We start from the raw sequence: 20,026 nt of genomic DNA, 5'->3' as shown, positions 1-20,026 counted from the left end.
GCTGTACTCTGACTCTTGCTGGACGTTACTCTGTAAAGTTGTTATACCCACTCCCGCGGGTATATTATGAAGACTGGAAAATTTGATACACTGAAGTGATTTAAATGCAGTGGATTAATGTTTTGTCAGCACATCTTTCTGTGTCTAAAGGAGGGACTTGAAATACTAAAAACGTTTTTTAAACCTTTTGTTTGAAGAAAATAAAGCTTTGTTTCACGTTTCAGAAATGAGAATCCACAATTGATGTAGAATTGTCATTTATTGATTTAAAGGAAACATTCCCATAGAGATATACAATATGACAACTTTTGGCCCATGGCCTTGTCCATAGGATCTTGTTAGCCGCCCCTATGAGGCTAAGTAGGAGGCTGTGTGGTCCAGTGGTTAAAGAAAAGGGCTTGTAACCAGGAGGTCCCCGTTTCAAATCCCACCTCAGCCACTAACTCACTGTGTGACCCTGAGCAAGTCACTTAACCTCCTTGTGCTCCGTCTTTCGGGTGAGACGTAATTGTAAATGACTCTGCAGCTGATGCATAGTTCACACACCCTAGTCTCTGTAAGTCGCCTTGGATAAAGGCGTCTGCTAAATAAACAAATAATAATAATATGATGGCAGAATATGTGATATCTAAAAAAAAAAAAAGATTTAAACTAACTAACGAATGCTGGCGGGCAGGAGAAGTGGCATCGGGCCACCTACCTCCTAAACAAGGCTGCTGCAAGGTGGAGGCAGGGGAGGAGGGGGCCAAACAATAAAAAAGGGTTTAGACAAACAAGGCTTTATAGGGCTGATGATTACGTTATTGATTAATGGGTGGATTCTCCTATTCAGAAAGACAACGGGTTTCCAAGTAGTGCATGAATGCTTTTTTGGATCAGTGAAACACAAGTAAAAATGAATAACAGAGTTATATCCTGTAATGTTGTGATCAATCTGTTCCTGTTTGGAGGAATTATGGATTCAATAAGCAGGCGAATGTGGTGCAGTATTTATCTGGATTGAATGAATACCTCATCAGCGATGTGATCATTAAATCAAAATATTACTTCACAATCCCCTTGTTCATTCTGTAACGTATCACTGCCCCACCATTTCTGATATATTGTATCTTTAATTCCATTGTTTCAGCCATTGTCTTCGATGCCTGAAAGCACCCAGGTGCCAAAGAAACAAAGAGACGACAGCAGCAACACCAGCTGCAACAGCAGCAGCACCTCGGCATCAGAAGAGGAAGATGAAAAGGAAGATCTCTTGGAGACGAAGGAGAAGAAGGTTTCATACAACCTAGAAGAAAACAAGTACCAGTCCCTTGAGCGTTCAAGTAAGACCATTACTTTTCAAGTTACTATATCCTTCCATCCGTATTTAATTCTAATTTCATGTTCCTTCTTTAGATTGCAATATAAATTCTTTAAACCAATTTATTTTGTATTCATGCAGTCCCACTTGGGTGGGTGGATTCTTTCTATGGAAGACCTGATTGAATTGACCTCTTCAATTGTGTAAACTGATGTCTATTGCCAGGTGGAAACAAACAGGAGGGAAGCTCATATTCTTGACTGGGGCAGGTTAGAGGTCATGCAATGCAAACCATTGTACTGAAAACAATTGAAATCTTTTCAAATTCTTTCACTGGGGCTGGCTCTGCTAAACACAATGTGTGACAGTAGGTTTTTAAAGTTATTTCTCAACAGAATAAACACTGCTTTATTGGAATTGCAGCTGACAGGAGAAAATGAAGAGCCATCAGAAGCCACTTTCAGAAACATGATAAAATACTGGATGGAGGAAAACACATGCAAACGTGTTAATTAAAAAAGCTTGAGGATAAAGCACATGCTTTTGTTTTTTTTTATAGCACTTCACTGGGTTGACACTGCAAATTAAAGTGACACGTGCACTACTGTAATGCTCTTAACAGGTGTGCTTTCAGGTGTCTATTTCGTATCACTTCAACTTGCTGCTGTCTGTTCTTCTTGCAGGCAGGATCAATTCTAAATCTCCAATCAAGCCAACCAAAGCTGGCCCCTCAGCATCTCCGTCACTGTCTGCCCCAATCAGACGCTCTATATCATGTCCTCGCTCTATATCCTCTGTAACTGCGCAGTCACCAACTAATGAGCAGAGGGCTGTGTCGTCAAAACTGTCCGCTCCTGTGCTTCGAACCAGCTCTGTCACCCGCTCCCACTCTCTGAATCGCAGCGGCTCAGTCAACCGAGTGCCCCACAGCACCAGCCTGGGCACCATTCACTCTGCAGTGGCAAGTTTGAAAAAAGCCTTCTTTGTTAAGCGCAATATAATGTGGATTTTAGTCTGTATTGCATTCATTTCAGGTGCGCATGTTTTTTCCAGACGTACTTGCTGTACTGTAATATTTATATCAGCTCTGCTAAAATGACAAGAGAAAAAAAAAGTATTTTAGAACCTTGTACTGTACATTACTTTTTATTTATCTTTGCAGATTATGGCAAATTTAAAATATTTATGCTGTATGCTTATCCTTGTACATTCCATGAACTGACATGATAATTGTTGTATGACACCTGAAATTAATACAAATATTAGGGAGATTTAAAAAATAAAATAAAATGAACCCTTTAAGGACCAGGTATATTACATACTGTACTGGGCCTGACTTTTTAGCAAATTATACTTTTGAAGTTTTTGGTAAAAACATGAAGGGTTTTCATTTTACAGGTTACGGCTTTAAAAAATGACATATATATATATTAAATATATATATAAAATTGTATATTAAATTGAATATATATTAAATTGTATTTATTGAATCAAATGGTCTTTATATGCCTTATGAGTTAAGGGGCTACTGTATCTGATCTCCAACCTGAAGGAGTCTAAGGACATTTTATTTACTGGGCTCTTATTTTTCATTTCAATTTGAATGGATTATAAATAAAAAATGTGGGCACCTATTTTATGCAAACAGAGAGCTTATTTTTTTTTATCTTCAATTGTTTTTATTTTTCTAGGGAGAATCTTTGCTCAACCTCAGAACAAAAGAACAGGAGGCAGCAATGACACGGCAGACTCTGGCTGCTCTGAATGAAATGAGAATTCGATTCCCAGGAAAAACAGAGGAGGAGGCAGAGCTGATGCTGGATGATGTAAGTGTTTGGATCTCACCTTGGGATCTCGGGACACCAATAGTTCTGTACTCTGATTTACTTCTGCAGTCAGATTTATTTTTGAGCTAAAACTTTCTCGGGCTGTCTATTGATTGTTTTAAATACTTTGGAAAAGAATACAGATTAAAAATATATATATATTTCAAGGACCTCAAGTGGCTGGTAAAGGCGTGTGCTGTGCAGGGTGAGTCATAGAGTCAGGGAGTGCAGGGGAGCGCCAACATCCACTCATGAGCTCCTGGGTCTAACATCCACTCATGAGCTCCTGGGTCTAACATCCACTCATGAGCTCCTGGGTCTAAAAGGCAATTGGGTTGGTCGTGGGATCGAGGAACACCATTGACCTTCAGTAGTTGTGAGCTGTAGTGAATTGCTGTGGTGAGGGAGCAAAACGGGGTATAATTGGGCACTCTGAATTATTATTAAAAAAAATGTAAATATCCTGGTTGTTCCCTCTTTTTCATATATTGGCCTACACAAAAGATTTATGAGGCAGGTATAGTAGTTAAAAGTAGCGCTCAGTAATTAAAATAAATTTAAAAAACTTGGTAGAGGCAGTTAAATTAACAAGTTTTATAACATTTTATTTTCAGATGCTCATCATTGGTCTTTAGAAAATCTTTAGAAGATGTTTTAAAAGTAATGTTAATCAATCACACGTAAATAGCACAGTGCTAGTTTGTGACCTTGCAGACTCATATTGCATGTGGCCTTCAACAAAGCATGTGTCTTTGCCCTAAGGTGGTATTAAATGTACAGCCAGAAGGGAAAACTAGCAGTGTGTTATGAAATAGTTTAATGTCATGTCTGCTTTCAATGGCTCATATTTCTTCTTTATGTAATTCTTTCTCTATTAGTGGCACCAAAGCAAGTGTACAGACAGTTTTTCTGTATACTCAGTCATTTAATTTGGATCATATTTGTCTGTGTGTAGAAATCTGCTGTATCAATATGTTGTAGCTTAAAGAGCAAGGTAGCTTCAAATGACAATAAGTTTTACCTTCCCTTAGCTTTTAATGATATTTGAAATCGTCCTGAGAAGTTCTGAGTGGCGTTGCTCATTTGTTTTTTTTCTGTGTGACCTTGGACAGTGCTTTGAACTGTTTTGAAAAGCCTGTTGACTTTAGACGTTGACTGAGCTTTGAATTTCCCTTGTACTTCCCCATTCAAAGTTCTGTAGATGTTGACGGAGCTTTGAATTTCCCTTGCACTTCCTCAATCAAAGCTCTTTAGACGTTGACAGAGTTTCGAATTTCCCTTGCACTTCCCCATTCAAAGCTCTGTAGACGTTGACAGAGCTTTGAATTTCCCTTGCACTTCCCCATTCAAAGCTCTGTAGACGTTGACTGAGCTTTGAATTTCCCTTGCACTTCCACATTCAAAGCTCTGTAGACGTTGACTGAGCTTTGAATTTCCCTTGCACTTCCACATTCAAAGCTCTGAAGACGTTGACGGAGCTTTGAATTTCCCTTGCACTTCCCCATTCAAAGCTCTGTAGACGTTGATGGAGCTTTGAATTTCCCTTGTACTTCCACATTCAAAGCTCTGTAGACGTTGACGGAGCTTTGAATTTCCCTTGCACTTCCACATTCAAAGCTCTGTAGATGTTGACGGAGCTTCGAATTTCCCTTGCACTTCCCAAGCTCTTTCCCTGGCAAAAAAGTAATTACAAAAAAATCAATAAAAACAATAAAATGCAACATCTGAGCAATAGCACAAACATTTTAGAACAGTTGCAAATGAAGGTTCTTTAAACTTGAGTTTAATCCAGCAAATCAAACTAAATGGGCGCAATTTGGGATTCAAATTCCCACATCTTCTAGCTAAAAGCTCTTCTGAATGTAGAGTAATGATGGCGCATGTTCATTATACTTTACAGCCTGCTAAATAGTCACCAGCTGTCACTGCTTTTTACAATACAGATTGGGCCTGCTGTAATTGAATAAATCAGAGATTTAAGAAGCTTATTTGTATTAAGTATTAAGGGACAGTCACCTAAAGGCACCTGCAAAGGGGGGGGGGGGGGGGGTTAGCATGTTAATTACATGTGAAACTCCTGCTCAGCAAAATAGCTTAGTCTAAACCAGGGGCTGCATAAAGTGGACCCTTTTTGGATGTTTGTACACAATATTACACTATGTCAATCTTAATCTTGTACAGCTGCTTTCATTGTATAAAGCACATTTCATTACCAGCTTATATAAGATAGGTAATAAAATACCAGCTAAAATAGTTCAGTTGGCCTATATATATTAGAAGCTTCATTCCACCCTCACATGTGCAAGGCCACTCTGCAAAGGGCCTGTCATTTTTGAATGCCTAATCAAGTAACCTAAAACTGCCTCACATTATCTGACAGATAGTGCTTCAGCGCCCATGGTCTTTTTTTGGTTTGTACTGTATTGAACCTGTGGCCTTTCAGCCATAACAAGTATCTACTGAGTCAAGACAACTCACTTCGGCCATTAAACACTGCTAGCTTTATCACTTGTACTATATATATATATATATATATATATATATATATATATATATATATATATATATATATATATATATACAGTGCCTTGCAAAAGTATTCAGACCCCTGACCAATTCTCTCATATTACTGAATTACAAATGGTACATTGAAATGTCGTTCTCTTTGATATTTTATTTTAAAACACTGAAACTCAAAATCAATTATTGTAAGGTGACATTGGTTTTATGTTGGGAAATATTTTTAAGAAAAATAAAAAACTGAAATATCTTGCTTAAAATAAAATATCAAACAGAACGAAATTTCAATGTACCATTTGTAATTCAGTAATATGAGAGAATTGGTCAGGGGTCTGAATACTTTTGTAAGGCACTGTGTGTATATATATATATATATATATATATATATATATATATATATATATATATATATACATACATACTATTCCTCTGGGACACTTAGTTTGCTAAAAAAAAATCGCAAATCTCTGTTCAATCACAGTTGTAATTGATCACAGTTGTTCATTAATTTGATTAGCTTTTAAGCATCAGTGTGGTTGTTGTTGGTGAGTATAGTGGCTAATATGTCTCTGCAGTGAGGCAGATTGCTTAAGTTTTAGAAGATGGAGACACAGTAAACGGGATTGCATTTTAATGAAACTTTTATGTTATGCTGGATAATCTTTCATTTAACAAACAAGCTTTCTAACAGCGACAGATGCCAAATGAAGAAAAAAATTACAGCTGGTTTGCAATTCAAATGCTATTTCTTTGTTGTTTTTGAACTTGTTGCAAATGTGAATTTCATGTATTCACACTCCTAGATCTTATTTGATGCTCAATGGTTTGTTTGTTTTTTGCCAGTTACTAAATTAAATATATACATGTACTTCATATGGCGCCCAAAAGAAAAGAAAAGAAAAAACTCTGTTTCACGTTGATATTATTACCACATAGGAAATGTGCAAATGCATGTCCTATAATCATTTTATCAACTCTTGTTTCTGAAACATCTGAATTTGAAATTATGATATTACTGACTGGTCCATGCATGTATTCATTTTCATAGTAGTCTGATTTTCCTACTTTCAGATACTGGATAACTGGAAATATCATAAACCAAAAGTGGCCTCCTACTGGCTTGTGAAGTTAGATTCTACAAAACAAAGGAAGGTAAGTGCAGGCACTTTCATTGGCAAATAAAACAAATGGCTTCAAGGGATTGTATTTACTGAGAATCCATTAAACACCTACGTATTAAAAACAAAATTGCATAAAGGAATGTTTATCTAATTAGCTGCTAGAAAGCTCCTTGTTTCTTTTAGGGTGTGGGTCAATTATCCAGAAAATCAGCTAACCAGACCCCAATTAGTTCAGTGACTTGTTATTTTAGTAAACATAACTAAATAATGAATTATATTATTATGAGACAAAACTGCATATTCTCAAGCAATCAACACACATCTGATATCTGTAAATATATATTTTCAAGCGAGCCATTTCAGTTCAAATGTTGATTCAATCAATACGTTGCTTATATGACTTCTATAAATGCCAGGATTTTTGCTCTACATGCTGATGTTCTGTTTGGTCTACAATGTGCATGTACAGTAAACAATGGATGCTGTCTATTTATTATTAGCTCATTAAACCATCATCGTCTTCTTTACAAACTATAGTAACAGTATTTAAAGGTGAGCTGAAATGACATTGAGATGTCCATTAAAAGCAAACATCTCAGGCACTATGGCTCATAGTCTAGTGGCTATTGCCACTTCCTTTAAAAATGTAGGTGCCAGTCAAAATGAACCTCCAGGCATCTTAATAGGCAGATTAATATGTGATGCTGGGCTAGCTACTGTCTGAAAACATTCACTCTCTCACTCATGGAACATCATTAAATGTGTCACATTTCAGACATTCCTAATAGGGGGAGAGAATGCAAAGGCCCAAGGCCCCCAAGTAAATATATGTTTTAAACAAATCTATTGTGCAAAAACTTTTCATACTGTTTGCATCAAACTGACATTTGCTGCAATGTATATCCTTGTTGTGAGTATAGTGTACTTTATAATTACATCTCTTTCCCCATTGTCATCTGTAATTTTCTCTGCCGAGTTAGCATAATTGTCACTAATTTGTCTACAACTGCATTCTGTGAAGGTGTGACCTTACCAATGTGTTTTAAAACTTGTATTCCCACACTGCATTTTAATGAATTGGGAGACAGCTGTTTGTGGATGTTGTTTTGTTGACAGACACCTGCAAGTAATGCTTAGTTTTGTTTTTGAATATTGTATTCCACTAGGTTTTGGACATAGTTAGAACAAATCTCCGCTCTGCTGTGCAGAGGATCTGGAAGGAGCCTGACGTTGACAGTTTACATATATACCGCCTTTTTAGTCGTGTTTTCAATCGTCTTCTCTGGAGCCATGGACAAGGCCTTTGGAACTGCTTCTCCAATTCGGGGTAGGTCTGATACAGGTCAAGAAATATTTTTGTTTAGTACAGTAGAGTAGCTTCAAATGTCATCCACCCAGCTGCCAATTTATTTTGGCAATTTCCATGTCAAAAATTGCCTTTTTTTTTTTTTTTTTGCAGATTTCATTCTTAGCCTCAAATAAGCAATTTGGACAGTTTTCAAAAAAAAAAAAAAATTGCCTTATTTTTTAAAAATACACACATTTTTATTGTTATGAAAAACGGAGATATATTATTTCAATAGAACTTAAATAACAAAATAACAATTTGTTTACAATTGTAGCATTATAACAATATCAATCACAAAATAACATACTTTTTTTCCCCAATAAGCAGCATTTTAATAACAGTGTGGTAAAAAGTAATTGTGCAGTTATGTCACTTTTTAGTGTTATAATTTCAAAGCAGACGCCCTTCAAACACTTATCAATACTAACGTCTTTATCTAGTACATATACATCAGAAAACTGGCATGATGTACAGGGTGATTAGAAAGTAAGTTTACCACACAAAGCACCATGTCATTGATTTGGTAAACTTAGTTTCTATCTTCCAGTTTCAGGTACGAGTGTGTACCGCTGTTATATGCATTATTATCTGTCAAGTGTAGGTACTTCATCAGCAGAATAAATCGGTTCCTTACAACCCCTTGTAACATCAACAAAGAAATAAGTGCCCTCATCTCATTCTCTGTAATAGGCAAATGCGGCCGTCCATTTTGTACTTCTCATCTATGGATGGGCCGGTCTGTCAAGCACATTTCTTAGGGACCGCCGCCATCTGCCAGTGAAAAACAAAACTGCAGACTGTAGTACCATATATGCTGCTTATTGATTTAGTGTAGCACGTCAAAGACATGTTAAACTTTGCAGATGCACATTAACCCCTGCACGCTATTCTCACAGGAGTGTCAAATGTGGACTTGCTTGCTCTCCCACGTGGAAATCGCGGGATAAGCAGCTGAGTGGTTAATTGTTACACTTCGCTAATGTTTTATGCTGTTTGCACTGCAGTAATTTGAAGTGGTTCTGGGTTATTGATTTATTATACATGTTCTCTAAATCTGGCTTTAAGCATGTCTGGAGAGTCCCAAGTACACTTCATTCCGATCACAGAATTAGAAAAATCATTGGAAAAAGTAAATATTGATGCAAAAGGGTCATTCAGAATAATTGCAAACACTATAAAAGAGCAAGGGAAGTGTAATTATAACATTAAAACATTTGAAGCTGCTTGCTCTCTAAACAGTTAATGTGACAGAACCAGGCCTGTTTTATTGTCTGTGGTGATTACACACCCTGTTTGATGTATGGAGGATGGGCAGTAGGTTAGGTCTAGAGGGTGGGCAATTGGGAACCCCATTCCCAGCATAAGCTTTTGAATTATATATGGATATTGGAATTTTACCCACACCTGACACCTCACCTGATTACTATTTTACATTGAAATGACTCTAGAAGGGCATTATTTCAATACAAGATTTGGGGATTTATAACGACGAATACACACATGTATGAATTATTTGAAACAATGCAGTTCTATGGGGATTCTTAGAGTTGTAGCTACTGTCGGTAGATGACAGTTATTATCAACGGGAAGGCTAATAAATTATTTTAGTCTACACAATTTTTTTTCTTTCATAACTGTTTTATATCATTTATGGATGTATACCTTTAGACATTCTGGTGGTTAAACATTTTAAATATCTTGGGGTAGACATTCTCCCCTCCTTGCAGTCCACTGCACTAACTCATTTTAATAAGATATTTAAACAGGAAGCTGATTTAAATAGATGGCTGCATCTCCCTATCTCACCTCAAGCCATCATCTCCACAATAAAATTGAATGTACTACCACGCATTCATTTCTTTAGCTCTATGCTACCTCTCGCTCCACCTACTTGATTTTGGAATAAATTGCACTCTATGATTTCTAAATTCATATGGAGGGGGAAGCGTCTGCGTCTCAAGTGGTCTACTTTGCAGTGTGAGAAATCCACTGGGGGTTTGTCTTTACCAAACTTTAAGTACTATTTTTGTTCATTTGTGCGTCGCCCAATTAGTGTTTGGCTTGAAACTAATGCTCCTGTTTCATGGCGACCGTTAGAGGAAAACCTAGTATATCCACATAGACTCCAAGACTAACTTTACTCTGCAGTTCCTCTCAAGCTATGTAAACTTCGTTTTGGCCCTATAATCTCTCATTTAATTACAATTTGGCTCTTAGTGTAAAAGGATATTAAACACCAATCCACATGGTTCTCTCATATGCCTATTTTTCATAATTTCGCTCTGTTGTCAGGCGGTTCCCCCTTTTTATTTCCACAATGGAGAGACAAAGGGATAAATACTTTTGCAGATATTTGCAAAGATAAACAGCTTTGCACATTCCAAGATTTACAATTGCAGTACGATTTGCCAGGTACCTCATTTACCTTCGGCTTCGTTCTGCAATGCGTTCCTATGGGGTTCCCTAGGGGACAGATTTGCCATCACATGTACTACATGACATGTTAGACACGGGGGAAAACTAAAGGGCTGGTTTCCTCACTGTATGTTCATTTCCTTAAGTCATCATGTAAACCTTTGGTGGTTAACACTATCTGGAATAGGGATTTATCTATTGAAAATGAAGAAATCTGGGATAATCTAAGCCCTGCTTCCAAACATCCAAACTATCAGCTGATTCATTTTAATTACCTTCATTGAACTTATTTAACTCCTCGCAGATGCAACCAAATGAAACCTATCCCTACCCCTGCATGTGCATACTGTCCCCTAGATACCGTTTGCTCCTTTTTACATATGGTTTGGGAGGGTCCTGTTGTGGCTCTGATCGGGTCTCTTCAGCTCTGTCCACTGTTCTTGAGAAGAACATCCCTTGCTCTGCTAAAATATTATTACTGAATCATGACTCATCCCTCGATCTATCAGTGCAGCAGAAACGGATATGGTTGGCTGGTCTCACAGCAGCTAAAAAAATGATAGCTCTTCGTTGGCAACCTCCGCATTCCCTCCCCTACCCTCAACAGACCCTTGCCTTTCATGATATAATTTATATGGAACTTCCTACTGCTCGGGTCCATGGCGCTGGGGAGAGGACTGTGCAGGCCTGGAGATTGGCTGCAGACTATTAGATCTTTGATTAATCCTTCTTCAGTTTTATCTGACTGATATTAGTTAGGGAGGTCCTTTGTGGAGGGTGGTTTGGGTGGGGAGGAAGGGGGGTGAAAATGTAAAACTTGGGGAATAATTGTATTGTATTTAAAATGATATGTTTTTGTATTCTCCACAATAAACATTTGATCACAAAAAAAAAAAATATATATATATATATATATATATATATATATATATATATATATATATATATATATATAAATAGATGCATGATTTTTCCATATATAATGCTGTTTGATTTATAGTAGCAGTATCTTTCTTCACTGCTGTATCCATTAACAGCTCACAGCAAGGCACCTAACTGTTCACTTCACTACAGTCATAACTTAATGAAACTGCAATTGTGCAGCTATCTTTGGATGTTTTTGCTTGGCTTGGGACTTTGGGGATTTAAGTACAGCAACACCTATCTCCAGTTTGAAATGTTCCAGCTCCAGCTTTTAGTTTCTAGCACCTGTGCCACTGAACATAATTAACTGATGCTGTTGTGGGCTTACACAGTTTCAACTGAGGGTTTGTTTCACTTGATCTGTATATAAGTGTCTGAGGATCTATAAGCCATATGTTACTTATTTTAATAGCTCCAAAGGAGGTAAACAGTTCATTATAGCAGATCTGTTATTGTGTCTACTGTAAAGGAATGTTTTGTATTTTTGTGTTTGTTTCTATCTGCCTTTGTGATTTTGAATTCACACTTTATACCTTTAAGTCTTTAGTTTAAATGACTGCTGTCAGCAAATAAAAACATATAAATATAAATGAATGATCACATCGGGGTAGGTTGTGATGATTTTACAGTACACTATAGATTACCTATCGAGATGTGACCACAGGCAAGTATAACTCTAGTATTAAAGCTAGCCCAATGAAATAGGTGGAGCTTGTAAGCTGATCTTCCGTTGATTCACAGTCATTCACAAACACGGATGTTGTTTTGTTTCTATGACAACAGGTCCTCGTGGGAAACCATTTTCAACAAAAGCACAGAGCTGGTCACCCCTCAGGAACTCCAGTGCTGCCAACGGCTAGTTCAGCTTTGCAGAGACTGCCTTTTAGTGGTTTATAAGTTTGTAGCAGATTCCAGGGGCTCGTTAACTGGGCTCAGTCCAGAATGGGATGACACAAGGTAAACCTCAATTGCTGTTTTCTTTTTATTTCTTTTCGTAACTGTGCGCTGTAAAGTCAGGCTTTCGTTTTAACACAACACTGGTACATTGTTTATTTGTTGATTTAACAGAAGTATATGAAGTAGATAACTATTTGTAATCTACTGTTGGGCTATCTGGCAAAAAAAGTTTTCTGGTAAGTGAAAGAAGGAAACGAACTGCTAGTACAATCCTTTTAATCCTTAGTTTTACTGACACGACTGATCATCGTCTTACAGCTCTTTAACATAATTGTGCACTTACATTCTCGAACAGTTGCATGTTTGTTTTTATAGAAACACAGTTGCTCCCATTAAAACAACAACACACGTTTTACAGTACTGTTACGAACCAACTCTGCTGTATTCTTTAACACAGAGGCCTGATAGGATATGGAGGTGGTTATGAGTGTGATCCCTAATCGAGATTCCTCTGTAAGTCTGAAATGCAAACACTAGAATATGGTTTGAGTGCCATTTGTAATACAAAGGAGGGCTGGCATTAGCGGATGGAGATTGGCAGTGAAAGGAATTGCTATGAATTGGTGAAAACAAGTATTTTATATGAATTATGAATCCATCATGTTCTATTAGATGGACCAACTCACCCCATTCATAGTTAAGCATCACCTGAAAGGGGGTGCTTATATGTGTCACTCATTCCACAGCTGGCGTCGAAGCCAGCACCACACTTTTAACACCTTATTTCTCTGAAAGCATTTCAGAGGCAGACTTCTGGGGCACAATGTAATGGTGATCTTGGCCTTCACATCTAATCTAAGATGGCTGCCCTTCCGCGGTCATGTGATTTGTTTGCTTGACTTGTGATAGAAACTAAACACCTTGAGATATTGGCTTCACAGTTCGTACACAGCTCTGTTCGATGCTTCTCTCTGTCAAATTAATGTATGGGCATGGAACAACCCAAATGAACCCTGCATTGGAAATGGCCCATCTAATATAGCATAAAGCATCGTTCATACAAAATGCCTTTTTTTACAGTATTTCTTTGACCTTCCAACTGACTCCTTGCTGCCTTCGAATTCCACATCAAATAACTATTAGAAATGTGAAAGACTTGAATACAAGTTACTGTAATCAACTGTATGTCAAAATCCATACAAGTGCTGTGAATGGCAAGACTTAGGTTGAAAAACAAACAGACTTCATATCGCATCAAAAACATATGGAACACGTATTTAACATTGGATATCAGAGGATTTACAGTACATGTTCTTATTTGCATCACCTCTCAAATCTACTGAATATGGTGAAGATCACAATTGGTTCAAGTGACTGCTGTGCGACCATCGACCGCCTCATTCTTCGAAGCATCTTAGTTGTATTTTGAATTCCCCCTTCCCGTCCACAGTTTCGTAAGACTGAATGCATACTGCACATCCTTTCACTACCTCTTTGTTTGTCTGTGATATGACATGCTGCGGGAGGCTACACATGATTTAGCTTGCTAAAGATTATAGTTATCTCCCAATCTCCCATTCTGCCTGTGGGCTCCCTGAACAATAATGTCTCCTCATTCCTCTCGTTACCCTCAGTCTCAGTGTACTTGACAATTGCCATGCGATGCATACAATAAATGCAGCTGTCCTTTGTAAGGCACTTCATGAATGCATTGCCAGAGCTGACCCACTTTCTAAACAGAATAGAAGCTGAACTTTGTTATTTTTTCATTAACTGTGCATGCTTTTTCCTCACTGGAAGTCAAACTTGATTATACCACTAAAATTGGTTTTGGGAGTACTGTCTCATATAGTCCTTCTTGCTCACAACCCCTGTTCCAGTGATTCATTACTGCATTGTCATGTGCCTGAACTTCTGAACTGAAGTCCCTGATTGTTCATCCTCCCTCACAAGCACACATCTTTTAAGTGTTCCCGTTATGCTGTTAAGAGGTACAAACCTTTACGATGGAGGGACCAGCTACTTCTGTAGACCATTTTAATTAGAGGGTTCTTAAAAGAGTACACCCCTGGAAATCATATTGTATTAGATTCAGATCATTATTCATGTTTTAGTTTGAAGCTACTTTTCACATAGGCAGGGAGCAAAACTGAAACAGACTGAATAATTCCTATCGGCTGCCAAGGTTTCTTTCCTTTCTTTTTTCTTTTAAAAACCCAGCAATTAGGAAATATTGGACCCTAGTCATGTACTGTCATGTGGATCCTATTGAAGAATAATGACAGCTTCAAGATATTTACCTTCAATAGAACCTGTTCATAGAAGAAAATACGTAAAGAAAATGATGATAGACTTCACTAATTTAACCCATTTGGTGTACCACATATGATACAAATAGTGTGCTTACAAACCAGCCTCAAAAGCCAACTTTTTCATATGCCATACGTTATAGTTGCTGACAGTTTTGTGTAGTATCGGTATTGAAAAGGTTTCCACTACTTCTGATAATAAACCCCTTGAGTTTTAAACACACTCCTCAGATTGTCACTGCTCTGGATTTGCATTTTTATGTCCTGTAGCATTTTTTAACATATAATCAGTGCTGTATTCACAGCTGCACCTGCCCAAATGGGGTAAACACACAGTCTAACACTATTTAAATCTATGTGCACGTACGATAACAAGCAAGCTGCATAAATATTTTAACACCGTCGGCTGGGTTATCTTGCTTTAAAGCTCAGCTATTTGCAAAACTTGCTGTGTTCCTGCTGCTTGAAAATATCACAGATTGGGTAGTTATACTGATCATAGGCATCTGTTATGCAAAAATTCATAAGGAAAACTACACACTTAAATAGGGTTGACAATATGAAAGGTAGCCTTTTGTCCTATTAGCCCACATATGGGTGATATCAGACCCACCCAATATGCCACACATAAAGCCAAAAGGGCCTTATTCATGCATTTCAAATTACATGGATTCTGCTTCTGACCTTTATTTTCTTTCAATTTAACACTCTGTAGGTACCTTAATTGTTTTTTTTTTTTTAATTTAGTTTTTTTTTTTTTTTTTTTTTAACATTGCTGTAACTTATTCCAAATTATGCCCAGAGCTGCAGCTTAGAAAATTAGAAACAGAGGTTTTGGCATTGGTATGTATCCTAGCAAGCTTGCTGACAACTGCTTTTTGTGACCAAACAGACATTGAAAATCAAATTAGATGTCAAAGGAATGTCTTAAAGAATGAGAGACAAAGGAGGGAGAGGCTGTTCAAAGTTGTCATTTTTACTACAGACCATGATTGACACACCAATACACATGCTAATGACACATGTTGTTGCATGCCTGAGAAAGGGTTATGCAAGTAAAAACAAAAAGTAAAAAAAAAAAACACTCTTTCTCTCCCCCACTGGCATTTTAAAACATTCCTATAACTCCATCAGTTGATCCTATTAATTAATTAAATCTGCTAATTCAAACTAAGGCTTCGTAAAACAAACCAGTCAACAAACACTGTGCTATTTTACCTAATTGACTGTCAGCTAGTTTTGAATAAACTAGTTTGTTTCCAACAATGTAACACATTTTGTAAGAGATACAATGAACAGTGGGAACTTTAAAAGTGTAATTTGAAATAATTAAAAAAAAATACCTTTTTGTGTTTTAACTCACAGAAGTATTAATATAATTTAAAAGCTGAACTTCAACACATGTTAAGAAATAGACCTTACCAAAAGCACACCTTTCCATGGGGTCAAATTTAGTTTAACTGAAACTAAAACTAAACTAAATATTAGAAGAAGCTACGGTAACGCTTTATATTGTGTGGCATAAATTAATATTAAATAGACATGCAATTGCATATTAATGTTAAATTAATATTTAATAGATACGCAATTGATATTAAATGTACGCTCAATTATTCCTTGTTACTTTCCATTAACATTTAAGTCAGATTAACTGTATTTTCAATAAGGACAGGTAAGCAATGGGAAATTATTACATATTTTCAAGGGAAACTAAACATAATATAAATGGACGTGATATGCAATTACATTTGCAGTCGACATTTGGTTAACATTTAGCAAGAAACCAGCTATTGCATATTTATTAAATATTAATGTAACATTAATTTAATATGCAATTGCATATCTATTTAATATTAATTTATGCCACGCAATATAAAGCGTTACCGAAGCTACTAAGTTTAGTTGGTACTGTAAGAAATATGTTTTTGCTTGCCAAAAATGACTTGCACATAACTAGGTAAATAAGATTTCTGTTTAAATATTGTAAAATGCACATATCTACAGCCATGCATAGCATTTTCACCAGGTAGAAAAAAAGTATTTTATGAAACAACATCGGTCTTTGTTCTTCAAAGGTTACTAACAAAGAGAGGGCTTCTTTTCTGTAAACAAAGGGCATGACAGTGGTTTATTGAACCAAAATTTGTGAAATGCTCAAACCCAGGGCACAATCTAATTAGCTTTAGCAAAAAAAAAAGTAAATTCATGATATGTTCATTCAATGTTATTTAAATGAATTCAGAAGAGAAACACTGAGATTGGCTGAACAATAATTTATGACTGGCATACAGTACAGTATAGCATAGTGCATATAGTACAGAGATGGTTCTGGAGTTTGAATTGTATCTGCTCACAAGAGTTTGATAATTGGTCAATATCAGTGGTATTTTTAGCCCAAGGAGGCTTTAACAGGTGCTTTGTGTTGCAGAGGACAAGGGCCTATAATATGGGAATTCTGCCTACAAGTGATGGCCAAAAATAAAATCAATACTATGGAAGTTGTTTCACCATAAATGTAACCTAGGTAGGCCAACTTGTGCAATTTGTGCTGTTTTTTAAGGTAGTTTTTCCTACTTTGCCTCTAATTTTTTAATGTGAGCGCCATCTTTAAAGAACTTCTGTATGTTGGTAAATATTAGAAGATGGCGCTCGCATTAAAGAATAATTTAAAAGTAGGAAAAATGCACAAGTGGGCCTACACATGATTCGATACAAATGAGAAGCATACGAATGTGACAACAGACAAATTCATTTCTGCAAATAAAAAAGTAAGACAACTTTCATAATAAATATAAAATGTTTGGCCCTCAGTCCTTTTCAAATGATTTAACAGCAAAAATAAAACAAACCCTGCGGTTTGAGGATGGCAGTGTTGTGAGGTTTCCAGTCCCCACATTATGAGATATAATCTAATTTCTTATTCTTCCTCTCCAATGTTTTAGGTATCTGTGGCCAGTCACGTCCCAGTTCATCATGAAGTCACCGCCTTCAAGCTTCAACCGCCCCCCTTCAGGAATGCCTCGATCCCGCAGCCTCTTCTCCACCAGGGTGGGCCAGTTCTAATCAAATGGAAAGGTTGCCATGCTTTATAAATAATCCCAATCCATTTGAAAAGAAATCTTTGAAGCCCAGTCAAAATATATCTGCTGTATCATATTTGCTCGCTGTACAGTAAGTCATAGTACTGTAATGAAAAACTAATTTATTTTAAGATGTAAAAAATATTCTGTTCCACCAGTGAACACAAGAATGCGATATCAAGTAATTGCTTGCTAAAATGCTTATTTTTGCTATTTGTGGCAAATGCAAACAAAAAAAAAGATTTTAGTGCTTATTCAAGTATGCATAGCTTTTTTTTTTTTTTGTTACTTCAAACATTGGATTGAAAGACTGGAGGTTTGGCCTGAGAGATTCTTTAACAGAACTCCATTCCAATCTCAAAGTGTTGCCCTGTGTGTACCGTAGGAACCCAAACAGGTTGTGCCTTTAAAGATGGGTTCTCTCAATGTGAATAAATAAATGCACTCTGAGAAGTATCTGCAAGCAAGAGAAATATTATATGTACATTTAGCTTTCAATAGGAGTGAAAAACAAAAAGCCAAAATTGCATCAATGCTTACAGTATAAACAGAGGGCTATGCAGTACTATGTACTACTGCGGTCCTCCTGTTTATTTATTGTATTTGCCATATATAGTGATGACATCTACACCATCATGTCTGCTTTATGTTACATTGGGAACAAAGCCAACAGAAAACAAAGCACTGTTCTATTGTTTTGTTACAATAGAAGTTAATTGCAAACTGGTTGAAGGTTAAGAGTGTGAAATGTTTAAGAAAACAAAAATAATTCTTATTTAAGACATGTATATTGCAGTCTTTGAAGTACTTTCATAACTGCTGCCAGCTGCATAATTTCCTGGATGTAATTACAAGCTACAAAGATCTTTTCATGTACAGCAAACCTGTCAGTCGGACAGAATTTTGCTTTCGGGATAAGTGCTTGATTAAGTCAACTTTTTTTCTCACATTTAAGTAACTTGAAAGGCTTTTTTTTTAAATACATGTATTTGTCATTTTAAGGTAATATGATTTTTTTTACAATTCCAATTTCGAGAGAGAAAGTAAAATATTAAATGTAAATGTATTTTATACCACAAACACTTAAATTAAACCTATTTTATCCAAAGTGCTTTGTTTTCTACACAGAGTAGGTTCTGTTGTAGGCTTTTCGAGATTGTCTTCTACAGCATGTTATGAAATAAATAAAGTGCCAGTTTCAAACTGTGGTGAGTCAAAAAACTGAACAGTCAAAACCAGTTGTTCATTAACATTATAGGGTCACTGAACACCATGCACTTATTCATTTTCCTGTGCTGTATCCTGGCAATATATTTGTCAACATAATCCTGATTGTTTGAATCTTTTTGTTCACATCATGCGTCATGAAGCAGCTGGGGAATACAACCAAAAACATTTCTCAGGACAATGAGGATGTGTCTTATGAAGATCATAGTGTATCCAGATCATGCTCCCTCCTGCAACTCATTTTCAGTTACCACAATAGCCATTCATTTCTATCAGATCATAATTACAGGAGGGAGCATGATCTGGATACACTATGCCAGTAAGACAAATCCTCTTTCTCCTGGCACAAGTGAAATGTTCCCAGCTTTATTCCCCAGCTGATCTATCACCCATGGTGTATGAAAAACAATTGAGATGATGCTGAAAAATATATAGCTGCAATAAGGATGGTAAATTAACACGCTTCTTACAAACACTGCAGAGTGTTCTATAACCCTTATAGACTGCTGGGTATTTCATTCTTATTGCAAAATGCTACTATTATTATTATTATTATTATTATTATTATTATTATTATTATTATTATTATTATTTGTATATAAAAAGAATATGGGTGGCTTCATTTTATATTTAATATCAGTTGGATTTTTGTTAGAATATTTTACAAAGGTTATAGGTGGTTAAAATACCTGACTATAACATAAAGCAGTTTTTAAAACAGAAGTTATTCAGATACATGGGTCTATTGTAATGTTCTAAACCAGAGCTCCTCAAAAGTTTTTGGGCCATGGGCACACATTTGCATTTCTCATTGTTTCTCTCTTGATATTTCACCAACTTCCTTTTCCAAAATGTCAATTAAAATAACATTACATTACAAATTTATCAAATGGCACAAAGGCAGAGATTGACTTGATGACTTGAATTCTACATCAGTATTGCGGAGTATTACAGATTACAGTTCAGACACATTTGTGCCCACGGGTGTAGTTTTAGAGGACCTAAATACTGACGTCCTTAAACTCCCAGCTGTCTTTACCATTAACTTCCATTGCATTG

The 20,026-nt window shown here is 36.5% G+C and overlaps 1 protein-coding gene across 2 annotated transcripts in view; it reads left to right on the top strand.

The window, feature by feature from the left end:
- Positions 1-19,559, top strand: part of ttll7 (tubulin tyrosine ligase-like family, member 7) — a 68,376-nt gene extending 48,817 nt beyond the window's left edge. For both annotated transcript variants that reach the window (XM_059031887.1, XM_059031886.1), the window contains exons 15-21: positions 1,130-1,322; positions 1,984-2,261; positions 2,992-3,126; positions 6,718-6,798; positions 7,934-8,094; positions 12,238-12,411; positions 17,603-19,559. In XM_059031887.1, coding sequence (XP_058887870.1) covers positions 1,130-1,322; positions 1,984-2,261; positions 2,992-3,126; positions 6,718-6,798; positions 7,934-8,094; positions 12,238-12,411; positions 17,603-17,723 — 1,143 coding nt within the window. In that variant the 3' untranslated portion in view covers positions 17,724-19,559. The remainder of the gene's footprint in view (positions 1-1,129; positions 1,323-1,983; positions 2,262-2,991; positions 3,127-6,717; positions 6,799-7,933; positions 8,095-12,237; positions 12,412-17,602) is intronic.
- Positions 19,560-20,026: the final 467 nt, after the last annotated feature.

This window comes from Acipenser ruthenus, chromosome 10, assembly GCF_902713425.1.
Source record: "Acipenser ruthenus chromosome 10, fAciRut3.2 maternal haplotype, whole genome shotgun sequence".
In the NCBI taxonomy this organism is placed as follows: domain Eukaryota; kingdom Metazoa; phylum Chordata; class Actinopteri; order Acipenseriformes; family Acipenseridae; genus Acipenser; species Acipenser ruthenus.
Note: the sequence above shows the minus strand (reverse complement) of the source record. Positions and strands in the feature narration are given on the sequence as shown.